This window comes from Chamaea fasciata, unplaced genomic scaffold (genome assembly GCF_029207755.1).
Source record: "Chamaea fasciata isolate MVZ Bird 193981 ecotype frontalis unplaced genomic scaffold, bChaFas1.0.hap1 SCAF_7, whole genome shotgun sequence".
In the NCBI taxonomy this organism is placed as follows: domain Eukaryota; kingdom Metazoa; phylum Chordata; class Aves; order Passeriformes; family Sylviidae; genus Chamaea; species Chamaea fasciata.
In genome coordinates this window covers 56,152,670-56,175,486 of record NW_027094092.1, presented here as the reverse complement: position 1 = coordinate 56,175,486, position 22,817 = coordinate 56,152,670, and the positions used below count along the sequence as shown (strand labels likewise).

Sequence of the window (22,817 nt, the reverse complement as noted above, 5' to 3'; positions counted from 1 at the left end):
GAATTTGAAAGTTCTCAAAGAGTCTATGTGTTGATGCCTGGCTGGTGATCCTAATGCCATTCTTGGGTTTTATATAAACAAGTTTGCTGGTTTTGTGACATTGTCCTTAAAGAGAATTTGAAAGAATGGGCAGTGGAGGTTCTTGCAAGTGGTTTAATAACACCACTCATTTGTACTGTTTGTAGTCAGTTTCTGATACGAGAGATGGCTTTTTAACTGGTAACAGCTTTGTCAGTGTTTAACCATTTGATCTAAGACTTTTGTTATGTAACCTAAGTACTTAAAGTACTTTTAAGAATAAGATAGAGAGACTGATGTCATCTCTTAAGGCATATCTTTTTTCCCATTAAACATATAGGTAAAATCATTGCATTCCTTCAGAAGAAGAAACACATTAGTGCTTAATTTCTGCCAAATCCACTTTTCTTGGTGGGAAGATACCCTGTTGAGAATTTTTTCCCCTTTTAGTATGTCGTGTGTAGGGATCATATTGGCAAAGTGGTACCTTATAATGCAATTTTTACTTAAGATCTAGGAAATTATCCACTAATGCTCATAACTGTCTGACTGATATAGTGTTAAGATTACAAAATCCAATGTTGAATCCCATCAGTATGTGAATCCAAAATCTGTGCGCTGTTTTTGTGGTTGGGGGCTGTCCCAGGATTTAGCCATTTCCATTAACCTGCTTTGTGGCAGATTTTATAACAGAAATGAACTTGTAGCTTGCTTTTTTTTTTTTTTTTTTTTTTTTTTTTTTTTAATATGCCACAGAGAAATAGGCTTATCTTCTGTGCAATATATTTTGTGTTTTGTTTTCTGATAGGGAATTTACATGCCTGTAAAATATTCCCGATCATGCGACACTGGCCATTGAATGGTTAATTTGATACCCTGTCAGCTTGGTATTAGACACAAATTTATTGAGCAGTCAAATGAACTATGGAACAGGTGACATAATAGATTTATTCAACAGGTTTTGCTGTCAGTCTTTGCTAAGGGATAGCAAAGAACAACTGAATACCCCAAAGCTGTTACAATGATGCTTTTTTCTCCTAAAGATGGTAGTGAAAGGGCAGAAAAAACTGATAGCAGGAGTAATGTAAGGTCTGTGGTCCTTATATTTTAGTAGATGCACAGTAATAAGAGAAATTAGGTAGTAGTGCACTAAATATGCACTTCAAAAGATGTTTAAGTAAATACTTACAATGCACTTCAATGAGTAAAGATGCTGGGAGATTGTCTTGTGTAGGCTAGTTCTTAATAGGTCATTCCTTAATGGCAGGTGAGTTGGGGATTCCCAGATGAAATACTCAAGACCAAAATGAATGGCTTACTATGTCTTGTTCTCCCCAGGGCTTGATGGATTGTTTTGATTCTCACTTGGACACCCTTCAGTCATTTAAGAATGAAGATGAGAAGAATATGCCACTAGTCTTGCCTGAAAAATTAGAAGAAATGAAAAGAAGGTTGTGATGCTCAAATTCCCTCTACTTCATGTTGTATTCTAGCTGTGCTGTTGATTTGCTCTGCTGTGCTGAACAAAGCACATAAGTTATCCATGCCTTGCAAAAAAAGAGCATTTTCAACCTAAACACAGGCTGACTGTCAAGTGGAGCAGGCAGAGATCTCTCACTGGTCTAGTGAATGTTTAATTATGTGTACAGAGTGGAGCTCATTAACAGGACCTTTTCAGTTGCCCTTTGCTAGTGGGGATGGGAAACAGCCACTAGGGATAGGAAACTTGAATATTTTCAATGTAAAAATCTCCCTAGTGGTAGGGATTCTCTAAACTTACATTTCCACCATTAAAACTCACTGTTATCTATAGTTTGTACAACCCCAAATATCTGTTGGAGGATATTTAAGAAAATGTCCAGTGAATCTGTATCCATAACCTGAGATACTTTGACATACAGGTGGCAGATGCCCCTTTTTTTGGCATTTAAGGTTTTTCATATATTGAGCAGACAACATTGACTGCTCAATTGTTGCTGCTTAAAAAAAATGAACAGTTGCTTAGAACTTAATTCCTGTCATAACAAAAGAAATGTTTACGTATATGTAATTTTGATTTTTTAGGGTAAAATCCTGATACATTAATGCCTAATATATCCAATGGTTTTGAATAAACTTCTGGAACTATTTTCTGTTTGCAGAATTGGCAATGTTCGTTCCACAAACCCCAGCACTTTTCTTGAGTACCACTATGGACTGTGCTCAGCCATTGCCAATGAGGTGAAGTTAAAACTAAATATCTGGGACATGAAATACGGGGCAAAAGAGTCTGTGGAATCACTGCTGGAAAATTGGAATGTGAGTTTCAGATATATGTATCTCACCCTGATGGTAATTCTTTCCCAGCTCTCTTTGGTTCAATCTTATGTCTTTGTCATCTGAAGATATTATAGTTGGTAGAAGAATGGTGGACCGGTGAAATCTCAGATTTATTCACAGCAGGGCAAGTAGACTTCCCTAGAAGCTTTTCTTGCCCCCAACGTCTTCCATTTTGCCATGAATGGGAGTTCTTTCTTCAGTTTGGAGAAGTAACTCAAGCCATGACTGTGGTTTTCTCTCTGCCCATTTTTATACTTTATTGTGAAGATTTCTTTTTTTCTAGGCTATTTATAGAGGCAGCTGTCGCAGCCCTTCCCTAGCTCCAGTCCACAGAACCCTCCTTGGGTAGTTCAATAGTTGCTTTCTTCAAAACCAACCATTATTCACACTGCTCCCTCTTCCTTTTCCCAGCTTCTTTGCCTCCTTATGCTTCATGGTGAATATGAATTGCCTTGTTCTTTTATATCTTATGCTTAGCTCAGTTTCTGGACTCAAGTTCTGAAACTGATGCCACATGTAGGCTTTTAGGAGGGGATGGATTGCCCAACCCCAAATAAACAAAGGATACTGCATCAGGAGTAGAGGCAGAGGTGAAAATGCCTCCAGTGTTTCCCCATCTCGAGTTAATGGGATTCCTTGTGAATTCCATCTTAGTGAACTTTCTCAGAGGATTCTCAGACTGGCAAATCCATAGTTAAATTAGTGGGAATTTCACCAGCCTCAATACTGGGGAAGGGGGCAACAATAGGTTGTATAAAATAGCAATTTTCCTGAGCAGTGTCAGCCTCACCCTGTAGTGAGATGGTCGTGCAGAGTTGATCTGTGCTGAGTTTGTTGGTTCTGTTTCACAAATACTTATTATCATGTTGTTTCTACAGTTGTGGTTCATGGTCTTGCTCAAGCTGATAGAATGCAGAGCTTTCCCAGGGAGTTTAGGGCTTGTTGCTGGCTTACTTTCTGGGTGTGAAGTCTTACTTTCCCATAGTGTGAAGTCCTGGCTGAGTGGTGATGTGGTGGCCCAGGTGTGTCACAGTCACAGGAGAGGTGGTTTTGTAGCCTCCTGGGTAGGACATCTGTAGGAATGGGACTGCTGGAGTGAGATCAGCTCAGAGAGGGGCTGAGGATTGACCCTCATTCCCTGTGCACACACAAGTCTCCTCTGCTCTCATTTCTTCCTCTTTCACCCTCTCCATGCCCAGTTTGTCTTGATCTGTGTCAGAAACAAGGCACATCAATATTTCTGTGCATGCAGGGAAACCCACCTTTTGCTTGCATCACTTTTTTGACTTAGGTGACTAAATTCTGCCTGACTGGTTCTAGATGCCATTTCTCAGTAGTGCCCTGGGGCTGTAACTTTTTGAAACAAGCAGTCCTGACTCATGCAGGGCTGTGGCTCAGGCAGTGGTATTCAGGTATTCACATTTCTATTTACTTTACTCTCTTCAGAAGCAGAGTAAAAGAACCAGTTTGTTTCAGACTACAGGGTGCAGCTAAGTTGCTGGGTGGGCTTTGCTCAGTTTACATTCAGCCTGTAGGTAGTGGGCTCATATTTTAAAAAAAAAAAAAAAAAGTGTCCCAAGCTGTATTTCTTACCCAGTTTTACGTTGTTCAGCGTTACCCATATCAATTCCTTTTCACTTTGGGCAGAATTTCATTGAAGAAAAGAAACTTGAAACGCAACTAGACACTGCTGCTCACATCTGTGAAGACTTGAAAAACATAAGTGGTCCTGACTTGGGTAAGCTCATGCACATAAGTTGATATGAAGATCTCTATTTTGAACTAATGTGCTGCCACCAATTTTAATTCCATCTGCTGTTTCATGGAAACAATGCTTCTGGTTAATTAACCTCTCTGTTTCCAAATGTATGACAATAATCCCTATTCTGTGTCCCAGCTGGAGATCCTCAAGAAATCAGCAGACTTTTGAAGACAGTGGAGTCAAAGATTTCTACGTGCAAAGAGTATATTTCCAATGTAAATACCACCCTACAGAAAGTCCTGTCCTCCTGGAGTAATTACACAGAAAACATCCACTTACTAAAGACGTGGCTGGAAGAAAACAGAAATGAGGATCCAAAAGAGGTACATGGTTGGATTTCTTTTTGTTTGACAAACGGAAACAAACTGTTTGTTTGACAACCTTTGAAGCCTTCTGGAAGAAAAACATTAAATCTCACAGAGGCCGCTCTTGTTGCTTTTCTGCTTCTCATTTTGGAAATAAACATTTGACAGGGTTCTGCTTTAAATGATTTCAATGCCTCTGTCTAGATCCCTCCTGAGGTCCTGTCAAAGAGGAATTCAATTCATGGTTCCTTAAATGAAGCTGGAAACCATCTCATTGAAGTCAGCAAAGAGCAAGTTGGATCAAATATTGCCAAAGAGCTGAAGAAACTGAACAGGAGATGGGCAAAGTTCATCAAGCGGACACACTTTGTGAGTTACAAGTTACTATTGCTCTTTGCCATGCAGCCTTCAAAGTCATCTTTTCTAGAGTTACCAGCTTGCTAATCAGAGATTGATCAATCTTTCAGTCAACTCAAGGTTGCCAGTTTTAAAGCTTGAGGAACAGAGAATACACAGCAGCATCCTGTTCTTTAGTCTTTGTGACTCAGTGAAATTCTCATTATAACAGGATGGAAAATGTTCAGTTTTTAAATTGAAATCTCAAAACCACTTATAAAAGGAAATCTTATGGCAGAATAAAGCTTTTAATTCAGTGCTAGAGGTGGAAGTAATCAATTTTGCCTGTGGTAAATTCTAGTCTGTCTTAGCTGCTGCACAGATATTTCTAAGGTTGTGCAACTTTTCACCAGCTCACTTGACAGGTTTTTAGGCAGCTGTAAATCCCTATACAACCTGACTAATGTTTTACATATTACATTTCCTAGAACGCTTTCGCAAGAATGACATTTTCACTCTGCCTGGGAATATTAGAACTCTTAATTTTCTGAGTTGAGCCTTTCATTGACACTTATTAAAGGTACTGTTGTGACAGTAAACGGTGGCAAAAAATTACTACTACATTTTTGTAGGAGATGAGCTTAGTGAGAATACAATAAAATCAAAGGGTGAGGGAAATCCAGAGTTTGCTAAAAAAACCCTTAATAGGAGATACTTCAAGGAAATATATTGAGGAATCAGAGAAGTAAGGTGCAAGAAGCCTGTCTAAGGTCTTAAGGACCTCCTGAGTTATTTTTGTGGCATTGCTGTGGACACTATGACTATCATATATAATATATTCATTTTTTTAATATAAAATGCAAGACCAAATGCTTGAGGTCTGGCCTGTGACTGCCAGTACCATTAAACTGTCAGCACACTTCCTGATCTTGATTTGACCAACACCAGGTGCTGTTTTCTTGGATAATTCCCTGGTGTGGGCTGGGGGATCCTGCAGCCCAGGAGTTTTTCCCCATGGTAGTGTGGCTGCTTATAGGGGAGGGGACAAGGGGACAGGCCATATGGGCACAGTTTGTGCTGTCCCACCTGCCCTCAGGGCTGAGGAACTGAGCCTCATGTGGTTTATTTACCAATATGTTTGGCATTTATTTCTCCTTTGATTCCTGTTGAGTGCTGGAGCTGGGAAGTGACCCAAGTGGTGACTGTGTTGGGGGAGATGATGGGAATGAACATCTTGCCCTGCTCTTTGTTGATAGCTTGGAGAAGAGAGCACAAACGCTGCTGAAAAGACCATGGAGCTTCCAGGGAGCCTGGAGAAGATTGAAGAGCTCCTTGGAGGAGTTGACAGCTGGGCAGCAGAGATGGAACGTCTGCTTAGCAAGATCAGTCACGAGGGGCCTGTGGAACCTGAGATGGAGGAACATTTGCAGGTGAAAATGCTGCTTAAAATAATTGTTCCTCAGATTCTCATCTTGCAGCATGGATTTGTAGCTGGAGTAAAATGAGGCGTTATCAGTGAAGCAGAACTTAATGTGGATTTTGAGCTGTAATACTTTAAAAGGTCAAGACAGTGGTGGTGCCTTGTTATTTTTCAGGATCACTCCCAGATGAGCTGTGAGTGAACATTCTGCCGTCAGTGTGTCGAGATGACAAGCGGGTGCCTATGAAAGGCTGTTGGTGCCACTGATCAGCAGCTTGTTCTTGAGTGATATTAATTACTCCTGTCCAGCACAGCACTTGGAACAGACTAGAGCTCTACAAGTTGCCAATTTAAGTAGTTCCCTATGTTATACAGGACTCCTCTCATCTACCCTCCAATGTAGGGAGGAGGTTTAGGACACCTTGGCTCTATTCAAGGCTTACCCATCAAAAACTGGGATACTTTAAGTATTTTCAGCAGCACCTGGGGTAATTTGGGAATTTCATCTTGTAGGCAGTTGTTCTAACTATCCACAAAGAGCACAAATTAATTTCTAACAAGAAATTCCACTAGTCACTATTGTTTCCTGTGTCTGCCCAGGATTACCCCCAGCTCCCAGCAGATGGCAGGTGAAATTCTCTGTATATAACTCAGCAGCTTCAATACAAAGTCTGATTTATTTTCTTCACCTGCCAGTTGAAGGTGAGACAGAACAAAGATGCCAAGCTTTGCACTGAAAAAGCTGAAGCACTGTCTTATGTTGCCTTTACTACTTCTGCAGTAGGGCCTGTATAACCTAATGGTGTGAAGGTGACCACCAGGAGGTTTCAGTAAAACTCCTTTGTATAACTGCTGTAAATAAACAGAAATACTCTTTATTTCATTTAATCTACGTACAATAGCTGCACCAGAACCTGTGTTAGTTTCCTGTTACTTTGTGCCTTCTTGCAGTATTTAGCTGTTGTATATAGGTAATACCTTACAAAAGAAAACCCTTGCAAAAATGTAGTTTAAGCCCTACTACTCTACATAAACTAGCAACTAGCTTGTAAGTTCCCATGTAAAAAAAACATGAAAATGAGAATCAACAATCTATTCAGGTAAGGGAACCGTTTGCACCTACAAAAACAAAGAGTCTATCCCGTGAGAATCCCTGATGAAAATATGTAAACTAACCAAAAATAGAGAAGTGTAATAAACATATACCCTAGCCATTTACCAACCAATAACCTGAGTGTCAGTGTATTGTTAACCAATTAGATTTAACACAGTGCCTTCTGATATTCCGATCAGAATCTGAACTGTGCAATAAAAATTCAGCTTTTCTGCATGAAGAATCAAAAGTCCTGTCTGTTTTTGCTCCAACATTTAGCTGACAGATTTCGGAGTGTGAGAGATGAAAAGGATCTGTTCATCTTTTTGTAATCACGGGCATATGTTTATAAAACAAGGCTTATTTTGCAGTGTGACTCTAGTTTGTTAAAAAAACACGAATTAACAAAGGACACCCTGAAATACAGCCTCCAAACATGTGGCTGGCATTGTATCTACATGTCTGGGGGCAGGAGAGATCAGGTCACTCATTACCTGCAGAACAATAGGTCAAGATCCAGGATAAAGCTCTGATTTTGATTAGAAGAATGCTAATTGACGACTTCAAACAGGGGAAATGACAGGAGAAATGTGTTGAATATTCATAGATTGAAACAGCTCTAATAACGACTTTTCATGATAAATATTCAAACATGGCACATAACTCCTGCATGCAGAACACCCAACTGCTTTCCTGCCTTGCAGTACTGAATACTACAGGAAAATCTGAGCCTTGGTGTGTGCTGGCTTTTGGATGACTTCATGATCAGATGATGCATATCCAAATGTGTGGTTTGATTTGGGAAGCTGCTTGGATAGGAGAGCATGCTTTAAAAACACGTCTAATTGGCTCTGTGGCAAAGACACAGGAAGTATTGCACTGACAGAAAGAAATTGCTTCAGCAAACAGAATCCCCTGTGGATGGCAGCAAATTTCTTTCTCTCCACACAAAAATTTTACAGTGCAGTACACTGACCACAACTGAAATATAAGGCTTTCCTTTACCAAGTATCGACCATCCATGGTCAAGGCTGGCTTTTTCACTCAGTTTGTTTAAGCAAAACGACAAATAAACACTTGTAAAGGCTTCTAATGCTTTTTGTTCAACCAGAGTTTGGCTGCAAGAGGATCCTCGTGCCAAGACCAAGTTGTGGCAGCAGAAGAGGTATTGCAATCCCTGATGGAGAATGTTTCAAGTCAGCCTCACACCACTGGGCTGAAGGCACGAATTAAAGAAGCCAGAGACAAAGTAGAGGTACTTGTTTATAAACACACAGTTATCTCTTAATTTGGCTTTATGGAGCAAGGAAGACTCTTTGTCAGTCATGTAAAATAGAAAAGGTTCTATGCTATTATAATCAGTCTCCCAGACTCTTGTCAGGGCAAAATCTAGAACATTTCTAAGATCAGTATCTCAACTTGAAAAACTCGAGTGATGTTATGAAGCAATAACTTCATCTAATTACTGATACTCAGGTGTGTTCTGAAAAGTCTCTTTCTTCCAAGGGTGTCATGGGTGACCTGAACAACATCTTGTCCAAATCTAAGAAAAGACCCTCAGAGAAGGAGGCTTTGCACAATTTTGAAGAATCCCAGAAAGAACTTGAAGACTCCATTTTGAAGGCTGTGCAACTTGTCGGTCAAAAATTAAGTCCTGAAGAACGTATTTCAAGATATGAGGTGGGTTTATGTTCTAAACCAGCTGAATTTGAGTACTTCTGAGGGCTATGTGGTCTCTCAAAGTCTGAAGTAAGAAAAATACTGGCTCTTTTTTTTTGGTAGCTTTGCTCAGTTTTCTGATTTAGCACTTTATTAACTTGGCCGGCAACTTGAATGAAGAAGCATAAATCTATATGGCAGTTTATTCAGTGCTCTGTCCTGAATTACACCATCACTCCATCAGAACTCATCATTTTCAGTACTACAGCCTTTTTTTTTTTTTTTGTTTGGTTTTTTTTGCCTGATCAATAATTAAGCTTCCCATCAAGAATGACATGCCTGAATTCTTGGACAGGTTGTTATAAATACTGAATCTCCTCTTTTTCCCAGTGGCTAGTTGGTAAATCAAATGTCCTGTCTCAAATCGTGGATGTCTTACAGGGGTGTTAGATATGGAAGTGCCCAAAATCTCTGTTTCCTGGTGTGGCAGAGAGAGAGCTGGGTGAGCAGGAGGGGCACAGAGCCTCCTTTCAGGCCATCCTGGAGAATCCCATGGTGCTGATGGAGACCTTTCACCCACCTGCTGACAGCCATGGGACATGGCCTTGTGTATTCCCCAGGGAAGAGGCAGAGCTCAGCTACCTTAATCTTTTGGTTTTGGTACCAAATTTTCCCCTAAAAGTTGTTACAAGAACAGCACCTCCTTTCTCCATAAAACATCCACTGATACTGCAACCTTTTGCAGATAAGGGATGGAGAATGCCCTTGTAGCCACACACACCAGAACCACACACCCCATATGTGCAATGTATACACAGATTTATTCATAGGTTTTATATGCTACTGATGTAATTTTGTCATTTTGTTAGTCAAATAAATTACATTCAGTTCTGTTTGTTTTCATTAGGTTGTCTTTTTTTTTTTTTTTTTTTTTTTAGGAAGCTTTTAATGTTCTGGACAATAAAGTTCTTGACAAATTTATGAAAGCAGCTGAACAGCTGAAAAATATCTCATCTGATCACGAGAAGCTGGTGGTGGAAGATGATGTTCGTAGGAGATGGGAGGTGAGAATTCAGAAAGAATGAGCATCCACTGTCTAGTCTCATTAGACCTGGCTTCTTGGAAAACCAATTTTTACTTGTCACAGTATGCTCTGATTTTTTTTACTTGTTGTCTTACCATCTCATGGGAACAACATGGTTTGTATTTTGCAGGCAGTCCGTCAGGAAATTGTCTCCTATGTCCAGCTCCTAGTAGAAAGGGAAAAAAAGAAATTTAATGCAACCTTAAAAAAGATCAATAAGCAGTTAGGCAAAGAGAAGAAACTCCTGAGTATGGATAAAACCAAAGGGCTCATCAAGGAACATGAGGTACCTGACACAGTCATTTTCTGCCTCTCTTTGTGAATGCTTTGCTGTCCTTCTTCCTCCTTTTTGGGTTCATTATCTATGGAGCAGGGCCCTTGTGCTCTGTGTTATGTAAACACAGAGAAAAGAGGCCACAAAAATTATTTCTTTACCTTTACCTTTTTTGACTGCAGATATTACTGTTCTTGCAGATTTTAGGATTAACCCCTTCTTATGTAGGTGGTATCTTTTTTCCATTTTTTCCCCAGATTTTCGTATGTCTTGAATTCACCATAGAAAGTATAATAATTGACAAGGAATATTTTAAAAGTAGTCTACTTTTTCTGTAGTCAGTAGGACACTTCTATCTGATGTCAGAGTGAAGAGGACTTGGGACCAAAATTAAAAATTGTAGAACATAATGAATTTCAAAATCAAGCAAGAGTCAGTGTAGTCTTGTGAATATAGTTGGGAACAAGTTGCCAGAAATCCTAATTTACTTTCTGGCTCTATTTTAGAAAGAACCGAGAGAAAATCAGTATGTGTTTCTTGGTTTGACAGCTTAGACTTTTAAGAGCACTCAACCAAGAAAATAATGGAAGTATAAAAAATATACGAGAATAATGGCTTATCCTCATCTCTTAACATGGGCTTATTATATTGTTTTTTCTTTGTTTAGGCCTTTTTCTCACATGAAGGCAGCATGAAGGAACTGAAGAAGTCTTTGGAGGACCTCAAAACATTGGCAAGATTCTCAGAAGAAACTGTCCCAGGGATACAGACATTCACTGCAGACTGTGAAAAAAGGCTAGAAAAGGTTCAACAAATGGTGGCAGACACTTACACAGCACTGCTGGCTCGTGTTGGAAAAGGACAGTCCCCTCAGAAAGGGTGGGTGGCTGAGTCATGGTGTGATGTAGCTTTATAGAAATCATTTTTACACATAAATTTTGGGATATTCTAATGTATTTTGGTAGTACATAACTCTGTACTATATGTAGTACAGAGTTATGTACTACCAAAACATTATAATACTATGCATTACTGTGGCCAGTTGTACATTTAAACACTTAGTATTAAGTTTCATAAACTGGCAAGTACAATGTTTGATTACCCTTCATCACAGCTGCACTGTTTTAAACCTTGAGCTAGGATTTCTTTTTCCCCTTTGTATTTCGTATTTTGTTCTTGCAGGAACTCCATTATGGCTTCTGAGAATGGAGAAGAGTCTGGTTCTTCTCAACAAATTGACAACCATATGGTACAGGAGGTAAGAAGTCCAGACTTACCGTTGGAAAACAGTGCTCTGTCAAAGGGAGGTCATTGCCAAGAGGAAAAAGTGTTTATTTCTCTTACTGTTTTTATTGTGGTAAGACCTTGGGCCTCTGGTCAGAAATCAAAACCCCATTGTGCTTGTGAGTGCAGACTAAGTAAATATTAATAATTAACATGCAAGCAGCAGCTCTGGGCGTCCTGAGAAGATGTGAGCCTCCAGGCTGGAATTATATTTTGCAAAAAAGTCATTTTCAGATGGAAGGGTCATGTGGGAAGCTGTGTTCAAGTGAAAATCCCCCATAGTGTCCCAGGACGATGAACAATTTTCAGAGAACAGAGAGAGCAGTTGGAGGCATTTGTATCTGTGAAAAGAAGGAATGAGCTGGCTGCAAGTATTCCAAAATTTGCTCTTTGGGCTCATGATTGAATTTAAACACATCTTGTATTCATGAATGGTATCTCTCATCTCCCTTGGGACATATCAAGCAATCCCTTCCTTCAGGAGCTCACAGATGTCTGTTAGGCTTTGCTGTGTATTACACAGAATGATGTGGAGGTCACTGTCACCCTTCTTATTTTTACTCAGACCGCAAGACCTGCTGCAGATACAGTTTTGGAGCCAGATGTGAAACATCACAATGGAGAAAGCTGTCCAAACAAGTTTGAGGAAGACGGTGATCTGGTCATGCCAGCTTTGTTAGAGAGGTAATTTTTAAAGGAAAAAATGCATGGTTGTTAAGATATGATGCTATGCTGGACAAATTAACTCACAAATTAATTGAATGTAGCAAACATAAGGTGCAATTTTGCTATGCAGTACACTGTTCTTTTTTCCACGACAGTTTACTGAATATTGATCTGTAGTTGATAGGAAAGCACTACAGTAATAAATGCTTTGAACATTAGGATTTTGTAGCAAGAACATTTCTAGATATGAATGTTTTACTTATTTTCTTGGGCTAGGAAAGTCTGCATCTGTCTTACTAATAACTTCAAATACTGCAAAATAAAGAAATGTGTCAAGTTTTTTAGAGAACCGGCATTTTTACCACTGATTTTAGAGAATGCAGGCTGGCATTTAGACTTGAAAATTAGTCATATGAGCAATCTCTTTAATATGTTGCTCATTTATGAATTATTCATTTGTTTTGGGCTTAAATAAAATATGTATTTACAATAGATTGTGCTTTTTTTTAATGGTACTCTCTTGGTCAGTGAATCCCTTACCCTGAGATGGTCCATTTAATTAAGAGTAATATTGTCTCTGAAAGTGTTTGCATCTTTCCTTAGCTTCAACACACAAAGAAGTAACCTGGAGGAACTTCTGCGACTCAGCAGAGATAAAGCAGCATCTGGCATTAATGACGAATTAAAAGGCTCTTCATGCCTTCTGAGTAAGCTGGTTGAACTAGAGGCAAGTATTCATCTTTTAAAAATATACCTGGTGCCTAAATTATTATTTTGTCATGTAGGGCATTCACTTTTCTGTTCCATACATTGCCAAGGTACAAGCAGCATCCTTGCAACCAGATGTATTAGAAGGAGGGAAGTCAAGGATTTAGGATTCAGCAGAACTGCATTGCTGCCTAGCAGTGGAGTTTTCCAGGTGTTGCTGAAGGAAGAAATTGGTGGTTCTGGGTTTGTTATCTGCGGGCTGAAATAGGTGTAATGGGGAAAAAAAACTGCAGAAAGGAGCTTTTTTTTGGTCAGCAGAGGTGGCCTGGACTGCAGGAGTCATCAGAGTTGAACCACCAAGTGGTGTTTGTGCAGAATGGAGCTGTTCCAGGACATGTAACTTGCTTAGGTTTGTGAGATTCTTAAGGTGTCAACAAAAGGCACAGAGTTGATGTTGGAAAGTTTGTTACTGCAATTTTTCAGGGCCTTTCTTGGAAGGACTACAAAGCCTTCTCAAGAATCTCTGAACTTGGTTCAGTTCGACATCTGTTTTTCTTCTGAACATAGCTAGGTGGAGATATTTTCATTCTTGTAGTAGGAATGCCTGGCCCATTCTTTATTGAACCTTTTATAAAATGTAGCCAAGGCATATATCTCACATGGAAATTGTCAGCATAAAAAGTTGCTGGAGGTTTGCATGCAGCTAAAAATTTGGTCTTGAAGGGGAAAAAAAGTAATAGATACTCTTAGTTTCAGATGATGTTTTCACTGGTTTTGTAGAGACTCATATGACTGTAGTTTTATGAACTGTCAACTGAGAAATACAAGATCATATTAATGCATTAGAACTGCTTGTCTTCTAGGTATTAATAGACAAGGAAATCAGTTCTGCTTGGACAGAATTGGAAAACATCTCATCTTCCTTAGAAAATCTTGTGACTGAAGTGCAGCAGGCTGCTCTCTCTGAGGCAAGAAACAAGCTACAAGGTGAATGGAAAGAACTTCAGGATATTATAAGTACCAGGTATAAAATAACACTTTATGCTATTAGTTAAGGAATTGTAACTGATTGTGTGTGTTGTGAAGGGAATAGTGTGTGTTGCAGAAAACAGTTGCACATTTTTAACCTTTTCTTCATTGCAAAAAATTAAGCTGGTCCTAATTTTTCTTTATTTATATACATGTGGAAGATAGTGTAAGTCTCCCCAAGAAGAGGAGAAGCAGATCTTTGTAACACAACTGTGCAATACTCCCATATATTGCTGTTATTTCCTTTCATCTTTTGGTGAAATTCACAGTGATTCACATTGCTTTTCTCACTAATCAGAGAAAAACTCATCTGACCTCAGGAGGGGGAGGATTAGATCTGTTAGACAGTTACAAAATTATTTTTGTGGCTTTTTGTGCTTAAAAAGACTGAATGTCTTTTCTTGCTTGCTTCCTCAGTTCATGTTTTATTACTTTTCTTGCAGAATGAACTCTATAAGGACTGCTTCAGAGATTGTTTTTCCAATAGAAAATCAATCCATCATTCTTTGTCAAAGATTAGATGACTGGCTGAAGAAAGAGTACATCCACCAGGTTAATCTGAAGACCAGTGACCTTGCCTGTAGTGAACTGATGGTAAGGGAAGATGCAGAGACCACACCCTAGCAAGGATAGGTTTTAGTATCTAGGAAGTAGAGAACTTCATGGGATTTTCACTCAGGAGGTTGGGGCTGCTGACAAGACTTGCCAAACCTTTTCAAATCTGTAACTGCATTTTTGTCCCTGTGTTTTAAACAGCATTGGTCCTGTAGAGGCAGCCAGAGGCCCTCAGTAGGTTCTGCGGTAAAAGCCATTGTTGTGACCATTTCATTGTGGGTTAGAACCTTCTTTTGATGCAGATTTGTGGTGTTCCCACCTGGCCTTATATCACCTTTTGGCGTTGCGCACTGTTAATTTATGAGCTCAGCCAAGCTAGCCTGTGTCACATCTGCTGCAGTATCTGAGCACAGCTCAGGGTGGGTTTGGAAGCTCAGTGTGGGTGCAGTAATTGTTCACCTGCTATCAGTATCTGATGCCCAGGCCCTGGTCCACTGGGCAGGGTGAATTCGGTTTTATTCTTGGCTTGCCCTCTGGGCTGGGCACACTGGCAGCTACACAGAACTGAAAGTTTGCATTTGTCTGCCCTTAGCTCTCCAATGAAGTAGGGTTTAGGTTCTCAGGCTGTAGGGCAGAGAGCATGTGTGCTCTGTCTGACCAGTTTTTGGCTGCAAGGACCCAGAATTTTTGCCCAGCTCTCTGCACAGCTGGGCTTTCACAACCTGAACATGCTGCTCTTTGAGGGCTCTAACCAGAGAGCCTGCAGTCTGCACCAGGAGATTTTTATGTGCACAGAAGTCTGCTCCAAAAGTATAGCATAAAGAACTGAAAAGATGGCAGAGTAGTAAATACCTCTGTGCCTGCCTGTACTTTCACTGATGTCCTGCTGTGAGAGCTTGCTGCTTTCAGTCCCAGGACTGTCATCATCTTTCTGTCCTTCTTGTATGATTGCTGGAAGGAGTCTTGAGCTTTCTGTAGTGCTGATCAAATTCCCTGTGTGTGGAATACCATTTTATTTGATTATTTTGTCCTTTTCTCTTCCTGCCACTGACATCCAGAATAGGTTTTCTGTCTTAACCACCCTGTTTAGCATACTTTTTTTACTGCTATTTAAGTTGTTTTTCAGTCATAGGTTCAGTTTGAATGCAGGATATATGTTTTCTTTCACTTGCTAACACTTTTGGTCATTCTCTAAATTTCAGGCACTGCAGAGATCCATATTAAGTCAGATTGAAGAGTGCAAACAATTGGAACACCTAGACAGCTCAGCAAGGGATGAATTAAATCCTGTAGACGTGCAAGCTATAAGCAAGATTATGATTTACTGTCAAAACCAGCTGGAAGAAAGGAGACATAAAATGCAGCTCCGTGAGGCAGTCATTAAAGATCTGGAAGCTTTTATGGCCTCCCTGAGGAGGATCCAGTCTTCCATCAAATGTCCCCCAGATCCCCCAGATCAACCTGAAATACAGCGAAGAGCTTTGAGAGAGGCTGCGCAAGAAGTTTCTCATATGGCAGGAGAGGCTGAGTGTTTGGATGAATGCTTGAAGACTGCTAATATCTGTTTGGAAGATGCTGAATGTGGGGGAAAGACTTGCTGTGGAAAACTTGTTGGGACTTTATCTAAAGAGCTAAATGCCATTCATGATCCCTCAAGTGAGCAGGTGCTTACAGAAGAAAAAGATTTATACGAGACTTTTTCCAGAAAAAACAGTGAACTCCTTAAAAACATTCAGGATCTACGTGACAGGATTGACAAAATAGGCTTGAAGGATCCAACAGTTCCAGCTATTCACAAAAGGTGAATTATTTTGTAAAGCTCCTTTAGTTTCCTAATTTCATCATCTTGGGTCCCCTCTGCAGGAGAGCACTGAAATTTGAAGTATCTGTGCAACATTGACAGAAGCTGTGAGCTTGTTGTATTTGTTCCATCACAGCCTGAAAAAGGAAGCCTTCTCCATTTTTTTTTTCTTTGAAACTCATATATGTGTTTTAAGCAGCATTGAGGAAGGAAAGATAGGAGATTGGTTATTGTGATGTTAGTTTTCAGTAAGAAAACCGTCAAACAGGGAGATGGCTCACCTTGCTGGGCGCTGATGCACCTGATCTGAAACTCTGTTGTGTAAGATGGACAGACTGCACTTGTTTTTTAATACAAATTGATTTCACTGTGTTCATACAGACCCAACTGCCCTTCAGAATGTGGATTATTTTCTCACAGTCAGCATAACTCATTTGAGGGCCTGTGTCAGATTACATGAATTGAAGATCAAATTAGACTTTTTATGATGTCATTTAATACAGTATGTGGAGCTCAGGATGAATTTCTGGGGAACTTAATAATCACATTGTGAACCAAATCAAAGGCTTACTTTAATATAAGGCTGTATTTCATTTTTTCTAATAAAGGATAAAATCATTAACAGAATTGGAAAAGGAATTGGATCGTGCTGCTGCTGAAATGAAACCTGTGCAAGAAATTGCTAATAAGCTCCCGCAGATCAATGAGGAGAAAGCAGAGGAAGCAAATGAGCAGTGCAGAGTTACAGAGAGGTTATGGGAGGATACAAAGCTCTTGGTTGCTGAATGGTAAGGAGGAAAATTGCATTTTAAAGTAGTATTGTTCAAGTGAGACGTTTGCTTGTGAAATCAAACAGAAAAAAAACCCTGCACCATTCCTTAAAGGTACAGTGGCAGATGTTAGCATTGTGATGACATAAACTATCTTTAAACCAAGAATTGCACGTGGAAGTTTGCAGCCAAAGCTCACGAATTTTGCATATTTTTAAAACATCACAGTCCCATCGTTTAGCAGGTATGCAGTGATGTGTTGGACTTAATTGGCATCCAGAAGAAAAGCCTGGCTGCTGCTGGGAATGCTGTGTCTTCTGTGTTTGCTATGAATTTCTTGCCAGCACATGGAAAAAGAAAAGACAAACTGAAACAAATGGAAAAGGACAGCTGGGAACACAGTCTCTTATGCAGCAAAATAAAGGGTGCTTGGTTTGATAACTCTCTGAGAGTGGGACTGGGAAAGGCTATGGTTGATTGCTCAGGGCATCTTGTGCTTCAGATGGGGTTTTTGAAGATGCCCAGAGGCTTTGCATCGACTGGCACAGTTCTGGTTATTCTCATGGCTTGGAGAGGTGGGAGTAACTTGTTTTCATACCCCACTGAAGGATGGGCTGATGTCCGCCATCCAAGCTGCTGTGAGATCTGCTGCACGTGGTATTTCAGTTTACTGGTGACTGAGCTCACCTTTCTGGTGGAGAGGATCTTATGAACACGACTGCTTATCACAGTTAAATGTGGATCAGAGACGTGTGATGGTGAAGGGCATTTCTGATTCCAGAAACTGTCTGGATACCACATAGGTATCACACATTATTGCAGGATTTAACACTGGTACAGTTCATCATTCCTTTTCTCTCATCCAAACATAGCTGTCAAACTCCACACGTGTGTGAATATAGGAGAAGGAAGCAACACAGGAGGTTGAGGCTGCAGGTTTATGCTTAGGCCATAAATAATACATCTCTTTTTAATAGCCAGGAGCAGTGTGCAAGGGTTCTGGAGCTCCTGAAGCAGTATCAAAGCTGCAAAACGAGTCTGACCAGCATCATCCAGAAACAGGAGATTGTGCTTTCCCAGCAAACTTCTTACATGGGGAAGGAGAATTTGAACAGACTAATAGCCAAGGTGAGTAACAACTTAGTGGAAAGGAAAGAAAAGCCTTTCCTGGGAGCATTCAGATGCAGAGTTGCCCATCAACCCTCAGCCTTCAAGGCAGATGTTAAGGCTTTGGTTTCACTTTGGCTTCTAAAATACATTTAGAGACTCCATATTTTTGTTTTAAGTAGATTTAAGTCTGTTTTTTTGATAGTGAATCGAAGTGTTGTTAATGGAGAAGGATTGAAAAACCAAAACCAAACCCCTTGGAAGAACTAGGATCTAGTATGAAGATGAGATTAGGTCCTGTCCTTTTGCTCCAAGCTATCTGTGACAGCAATTAAACATTTCCAGTAGTTTTTACATTACTTGATTACTTACATTACAGCAGGTACTGCTGGACATCCCTTTATTTAGTTTGAAGTTTTCCACCTTTTCAGTCAGAAATGTGATAGCCAGCTTCTTGGCTACATGCAAACAGCTACTGAGTCTAGTTGTCCATGGTTAACAGATGAGTGAACTGCAGCATGTCCATCATGACCATTTTACTGCACAGGTTTCACATATCCTGGGTTATGTAACTTGTTTTTTCAGATCCTATTTTTAGGGCTTTTTGATGAGACATCACCCATAGCATCCAGGAGTGTTTGCTCTCAGGCAGTGCCTGGGCTGGTTAAATTTAAGAAGGAGCATAAGTGGTGTTTTCCTCAGGCAGTGAGATGGTGTCTGCTTGTACCAGCTCCCTTTAGATGAGGCAGGGTCTCTTCTTGGTCCCACCAGTGAGACTTGGGGCACTTTGTGTCACCTGGGCCGCTGCTGCAAGGGGGGCACTGCCTGCATATCCCAGCCCCTGCTTGTATGGAGACCCCTCTCTGGGAGCAGCCCTCCCTCCTCACCTCCAGCTGTGCCATTCCCGCTGCCAGAGCTGTGGAATGAAATTGCTGTGGCACAGTACAGGCATGTCCTTGAGTGCTGATGGTTTGTTATATAGAATTATACGAAATAATAGCAGGGGAGGGTCCTCTGCTTTGTTCTGGTTTGTGAGAGCAGCTCTGCCATCCCTCCCCCGAGGTCAGTGCCTGGGAGGATTGGTATGTGAAGATGCAATTTCCCAGGATGTCTGTGGGAAATAAGGAGAGAGCTGTTAACATTAAAGTGCCTAGCACTAGGGGTCAGTGTTTCTTTTTTCCAGGAAGCTTCCATGTTGTTTGTAAACACTGACATTTCCAATTAAACACAAAGAAGCAGCTTGGTGTTTAAGCAGAAAGTAGGAGAAAGAGACATTTCAGTTTCTGGCAGTGACATATTTGACGGTGTCTGTGTTTCAAGTCGGATCTAAGCTTTTTTTTTGCAAATAGTTCAAAACCTGTGGATCAAATGCAGGTTATATTTTAGAGTTGTAGTAGTATCTCAGCTGATTATCACACTCGTGCATTGTTTATCTCTGTAATCAAGGTTCTGTGTGTGGATGTATGGTCCCCTTGGATCTGGCACTTAGGACTTAAAAAACAAACCATTGTTTTGTCTCTCTTAGAAATAAATTATCCATATTCCCACTCAGCTGTTCTGCAGCCAATAACAGAATGATATGGATTTCTAACAGGGAAATATTCCTGCCAGTATGGCAAGGATGTAACAACACAGGATGCATTCCTAGTCTCATCATACTGTATGAAACAAACTATTTTATGTAATGTTGTTGTTTCTCTAAGCAAAGAACCCCCAGCAAATCAGTTAAAAAATATTTTGCTGAATAAACAATCATAAGCAAATATGCTCACAAATATCCATGTGGTCTTTTTCACAGATTGAAGCGGCAAAAGAGGAATTTAATGATCACTGTGAAGATGTAGACAAAATAAATCAGATCTGCAAAAACCTGCAATTCCAGCTGAATAAAATGAGAAGCTTTGAGGAGCCTCCGTTCGAGAATGAGGCTAACATTATTGTGGACAGATGGCTGGATGTATGTAAAAAGTAAATTATCAGGGTGGTCTTATCTGTTATGCATTATAGTAATTGATTCTGACGCGGGTGTAATATTTCGAATAAATTAAGTGCAATATGGCAGAGATTCTTAAGAGATAAATCCAAGTGTTTACCAGAGCAAAGCTTGCAGAGTATCTATGGATGTAACATTTCCGATCTCTCAGGTAGTTCATATTGTCAGTACTCCTTGGCAGTAAATCTAGAAAGTGCAGAAAGGCAATAATTGTGCTTTCTGCATGAATCTGTAAGCTTCCATAACAAGTTCTATGGATTTAGACTTTGGAGACAGTCTGGAAAATTACAATGCTGGTGCTTTTGGTGAGAAATGTTCGCCACTGTCGATCTAAGCAGGGCATCAATACTGAGATTAAATGGTATTTACTGCGAGTAGATAAACATTAATGAGCAAGGCTCCTTCCTAAACCTGCCTTAAAACTGGCAGGCTGCTGTTGTGATTGGTATGTTTGGTGACATGTGTGACAGGGATTTAAATATCTTCTCCATGACCAGTTTACTGTGAAGACATGAGATTTTTTCCCCCCTTTTTGCCGCTCTTGTTTTTGTGGGTGGTTTCATCTCGCTCTGATTTTATTGTGCTGCTTTTGCTTTTAGAATGTAACGCAACATTTTTTGAAATCTCTGTGTATCTTCTGTCTATCAATCTAATGGTAGATCAATGAAAAGACCGAAAACTACTGTGATAATTTGGGAAGAGCTCAGGCTCTGTGGGACAAACTTCTGGACTTATCTGGCGCAATCGATGCTTGGGCAAACGCAGAGCTCAAGAATGCAGAAGACCATTGCCTGACTGAGGAGGACCTCACTCAGCTGAAGGTAATTTAAATGGAAAATTTTACCTTTCCTTTATACTATAGTGTTATGGGCTTTGGGCTATAAACATGCACATTGCATAGAAATACCAGCGGAGGAGGTTGTAACATTTGCAGTTGTATCTGCATGGGTGGTTTCACTGAGGATGTTGTCTTTATTTGGGGATACAGATCTTGGAAACTAATGCACAGATAGTGTGTATGTGTAGTAAATGGTTTTCAATGAATGCAACACTGCAGATGCTGTGTTGTGCTGTACAAAGATGGAGCAAAGAGAAGGCCTGTAAGGCTGTAGCCTGGAGTACAGCGGTGCACAAAGAAAGAAAAGAGTGTATATGGGCTAATGATTAGTTTTCCGGGTAGAAGTGCCCTGTCAGTGAAGACACTGGAGCCTCTGGGACAGCTGGGCAAAGGCACAGCTCAAAGAGAGGTTTCAGAGGTGGTTTATTTTCCCCTTGTCCCAGTGTGTTCCTCACTGTAACTTTTTGCAGCCTCTACAGAGAGTGGCTGCTGAGCATCTCCAGGAGCTGCACATGGCAGTCAGCAGCAGAGCCTGGGCTGCTCGTGCCCCTTTGGCACAGATTATAACATTAATTCTCTGTATCAGGGTGCAGCTGGGTGCAAAAACACATGCAGCAGGTCTGTGCCATTGAAAGCTTCATGTATGGGGGTGAATATTTTAATTTCTAACTTTAAAGCCACAATGGACCTGCTGTGATGCTTCGTTGTGGTCATAACCAGTGTCTGCTAAGCAAAAATAATTTCCTTCTTGAGAGTGATTGAGACATAAATATATCGCATATCCTCTGGTTTGAAAATTTGCAGGCAGTTTTTCCTCAGTGTTTACAAGTTAGAAATGGCCTGGTTTTTATTATGGTTGTTTGCAGCTTTCCTCCTACTGTTAGCACTGCTCATTTGTTTTAATTTGCAGAGCAGTAAAAAACCAAGGTGCTCTTCGTGTATGGATCTTCACTAGGAAACAGTGGCATATCCACTGTGCAGCAGCGGGTATTTTGTCACATCATTTTTGTCTCTACCATTGTTTTGTCAGAATTTTCCTGGAGTAGTTTAGGTCCCTGGAGTCTCCAGTAAAAAATGCAACAGCTGGAAAATGCATCTTTAGGGCCATTTTGTTACCTGGAAACCGCTCAAGTCCAGCGTGATGTGACCCTGCCCCTGGCATGACTGCTCCTCCTTAGGAAGGGCTGTGCTGGAGGTGGCTACACTGAGGTTATTCTGCTGCTTCCCTGTGGAGAGATAACTCTCAAAAGAGGAGGGAGCAGAAGAGGGCAAGAGACACAGAAATCATGTTCCCATGAGCAACTATTATAAAGCAGAATGGAAGGAGAGAAAACTGAACCCAGTGCGTTTGAATTTTTGCAAAACAATTCCAAGTGCAGAGGGCATCAGGTTCATTAGTCACTTTATTATTCCTCTTTTTTTGTTGATCCTGAAACATCTTTGCATTTCTGTTAATTCCAAAAAGACCCCCAACTATTGCAATGTGTATCACGTTACACAGGGTTCAGACCCAGGGTCCTTTGTGAGCACCCAGCAGAGCACTGGTGCATGTGTTTTCAGGGAGCCTGTCACAAAAGAACAGAGCAGTGAATTATCGGATTGTGTATTTAAGGATAATTTCAGTATAAATAATGTGAGAGAAGTTCTGCTTTCCCCTGTAGCCTGTATGCAAATGCAAACTCTTTTAAGGGCTGCAGCACATGAATGGGTTTTGATGATTGCTTTTACCGAGACTACAAAAGGAAGGCTTTGTCCTCAGGGAGCTCGGAATATCAATTTGGGAATATGAAACAATG

At 40.4% G+C, this 22,817-nt stretch overlaps 1 protein-coding gene across 3 annotated transcripts in view; it reads left to right on the top strand.

The window, feature by feature from the left end:
- SYNE2 (spectrin repeat containing nuclear envelope protein 2) overlaps positions 1-22,817 on the top strand; it is a 174,110-nt gene that overhangs the window by 36,330 nt on the left and 114,963 nt on the right. For all 3 annotated transcript variants that reach the window (XM_066188996.1, XM_066188997.1, XM_066188995.1), the window contains exons 13-33: positions 1,357-1,469; positions 2,160-2,316; positions 3,985-4,075; positions 4,235-4,422; positions 4,609-4,773; positions 5,997-6,170; positions 8,365-8,508; positions 8,760-8,933; positions 9,851-9,976; positions 10,127-10,282; positions 10,938-11,149; positions 11,453-11,528; positions 12,120-12,238; positions 12,824-12,947; positions 13,792-13,952; positions 14,401-14,551; positions 15,715-16,313; positions 16,922-17,101; positions 18,061-18,211; positions 19,989-20,147; positions 20,843-21,004. In XM_066188996.1, coding sequence (XP_066045093.1) covers positions 1,357-1,469; positions 2,160-2,316; positions 3,985-4,075; positions 4,235-4,422; positions 4,609-4,773; positions 5,997-6,170; positions 8,365-8,508; positions 8,760-8,933; positions 9,851-9,976; positions 10,127-10,282; positions 10,938-11,149; positions 11,453-11,528; positions 12,120-12,238; positions 12,824-12,947; positions 13,792-13,952; positions 14,401-14,551; positions 15,715-16,313; positions 16,922-17,101; positions 18,061-18,211; positions 19,989-20,147; positions 20,843-21,004 — 3,582 coding nt within the window. The remainder of the gene's footprint in view (positions 1-1,356; positions 1,470-2,159; positions 2,317-3,984; positions 4,076-4,234; positions 4,423-4,608; positions 4,774-5,996; positions 6,171-8,364; positions 8,509-8,759; positions 8,934-9,850; positions 9,977-10,126; positions 10,283-10,937; positions 11,150-11,452; positions 11,529-12,119; positions 12,239-12,823; positions 12,948-13,791; positions 13,953-14,400; positions 14,552-15,714; positions 16,314-16,921; positions 17,102-18,060; positions 18,212-19,988; positions 20,148-20,842; positions 21,005-22,817) is intronic.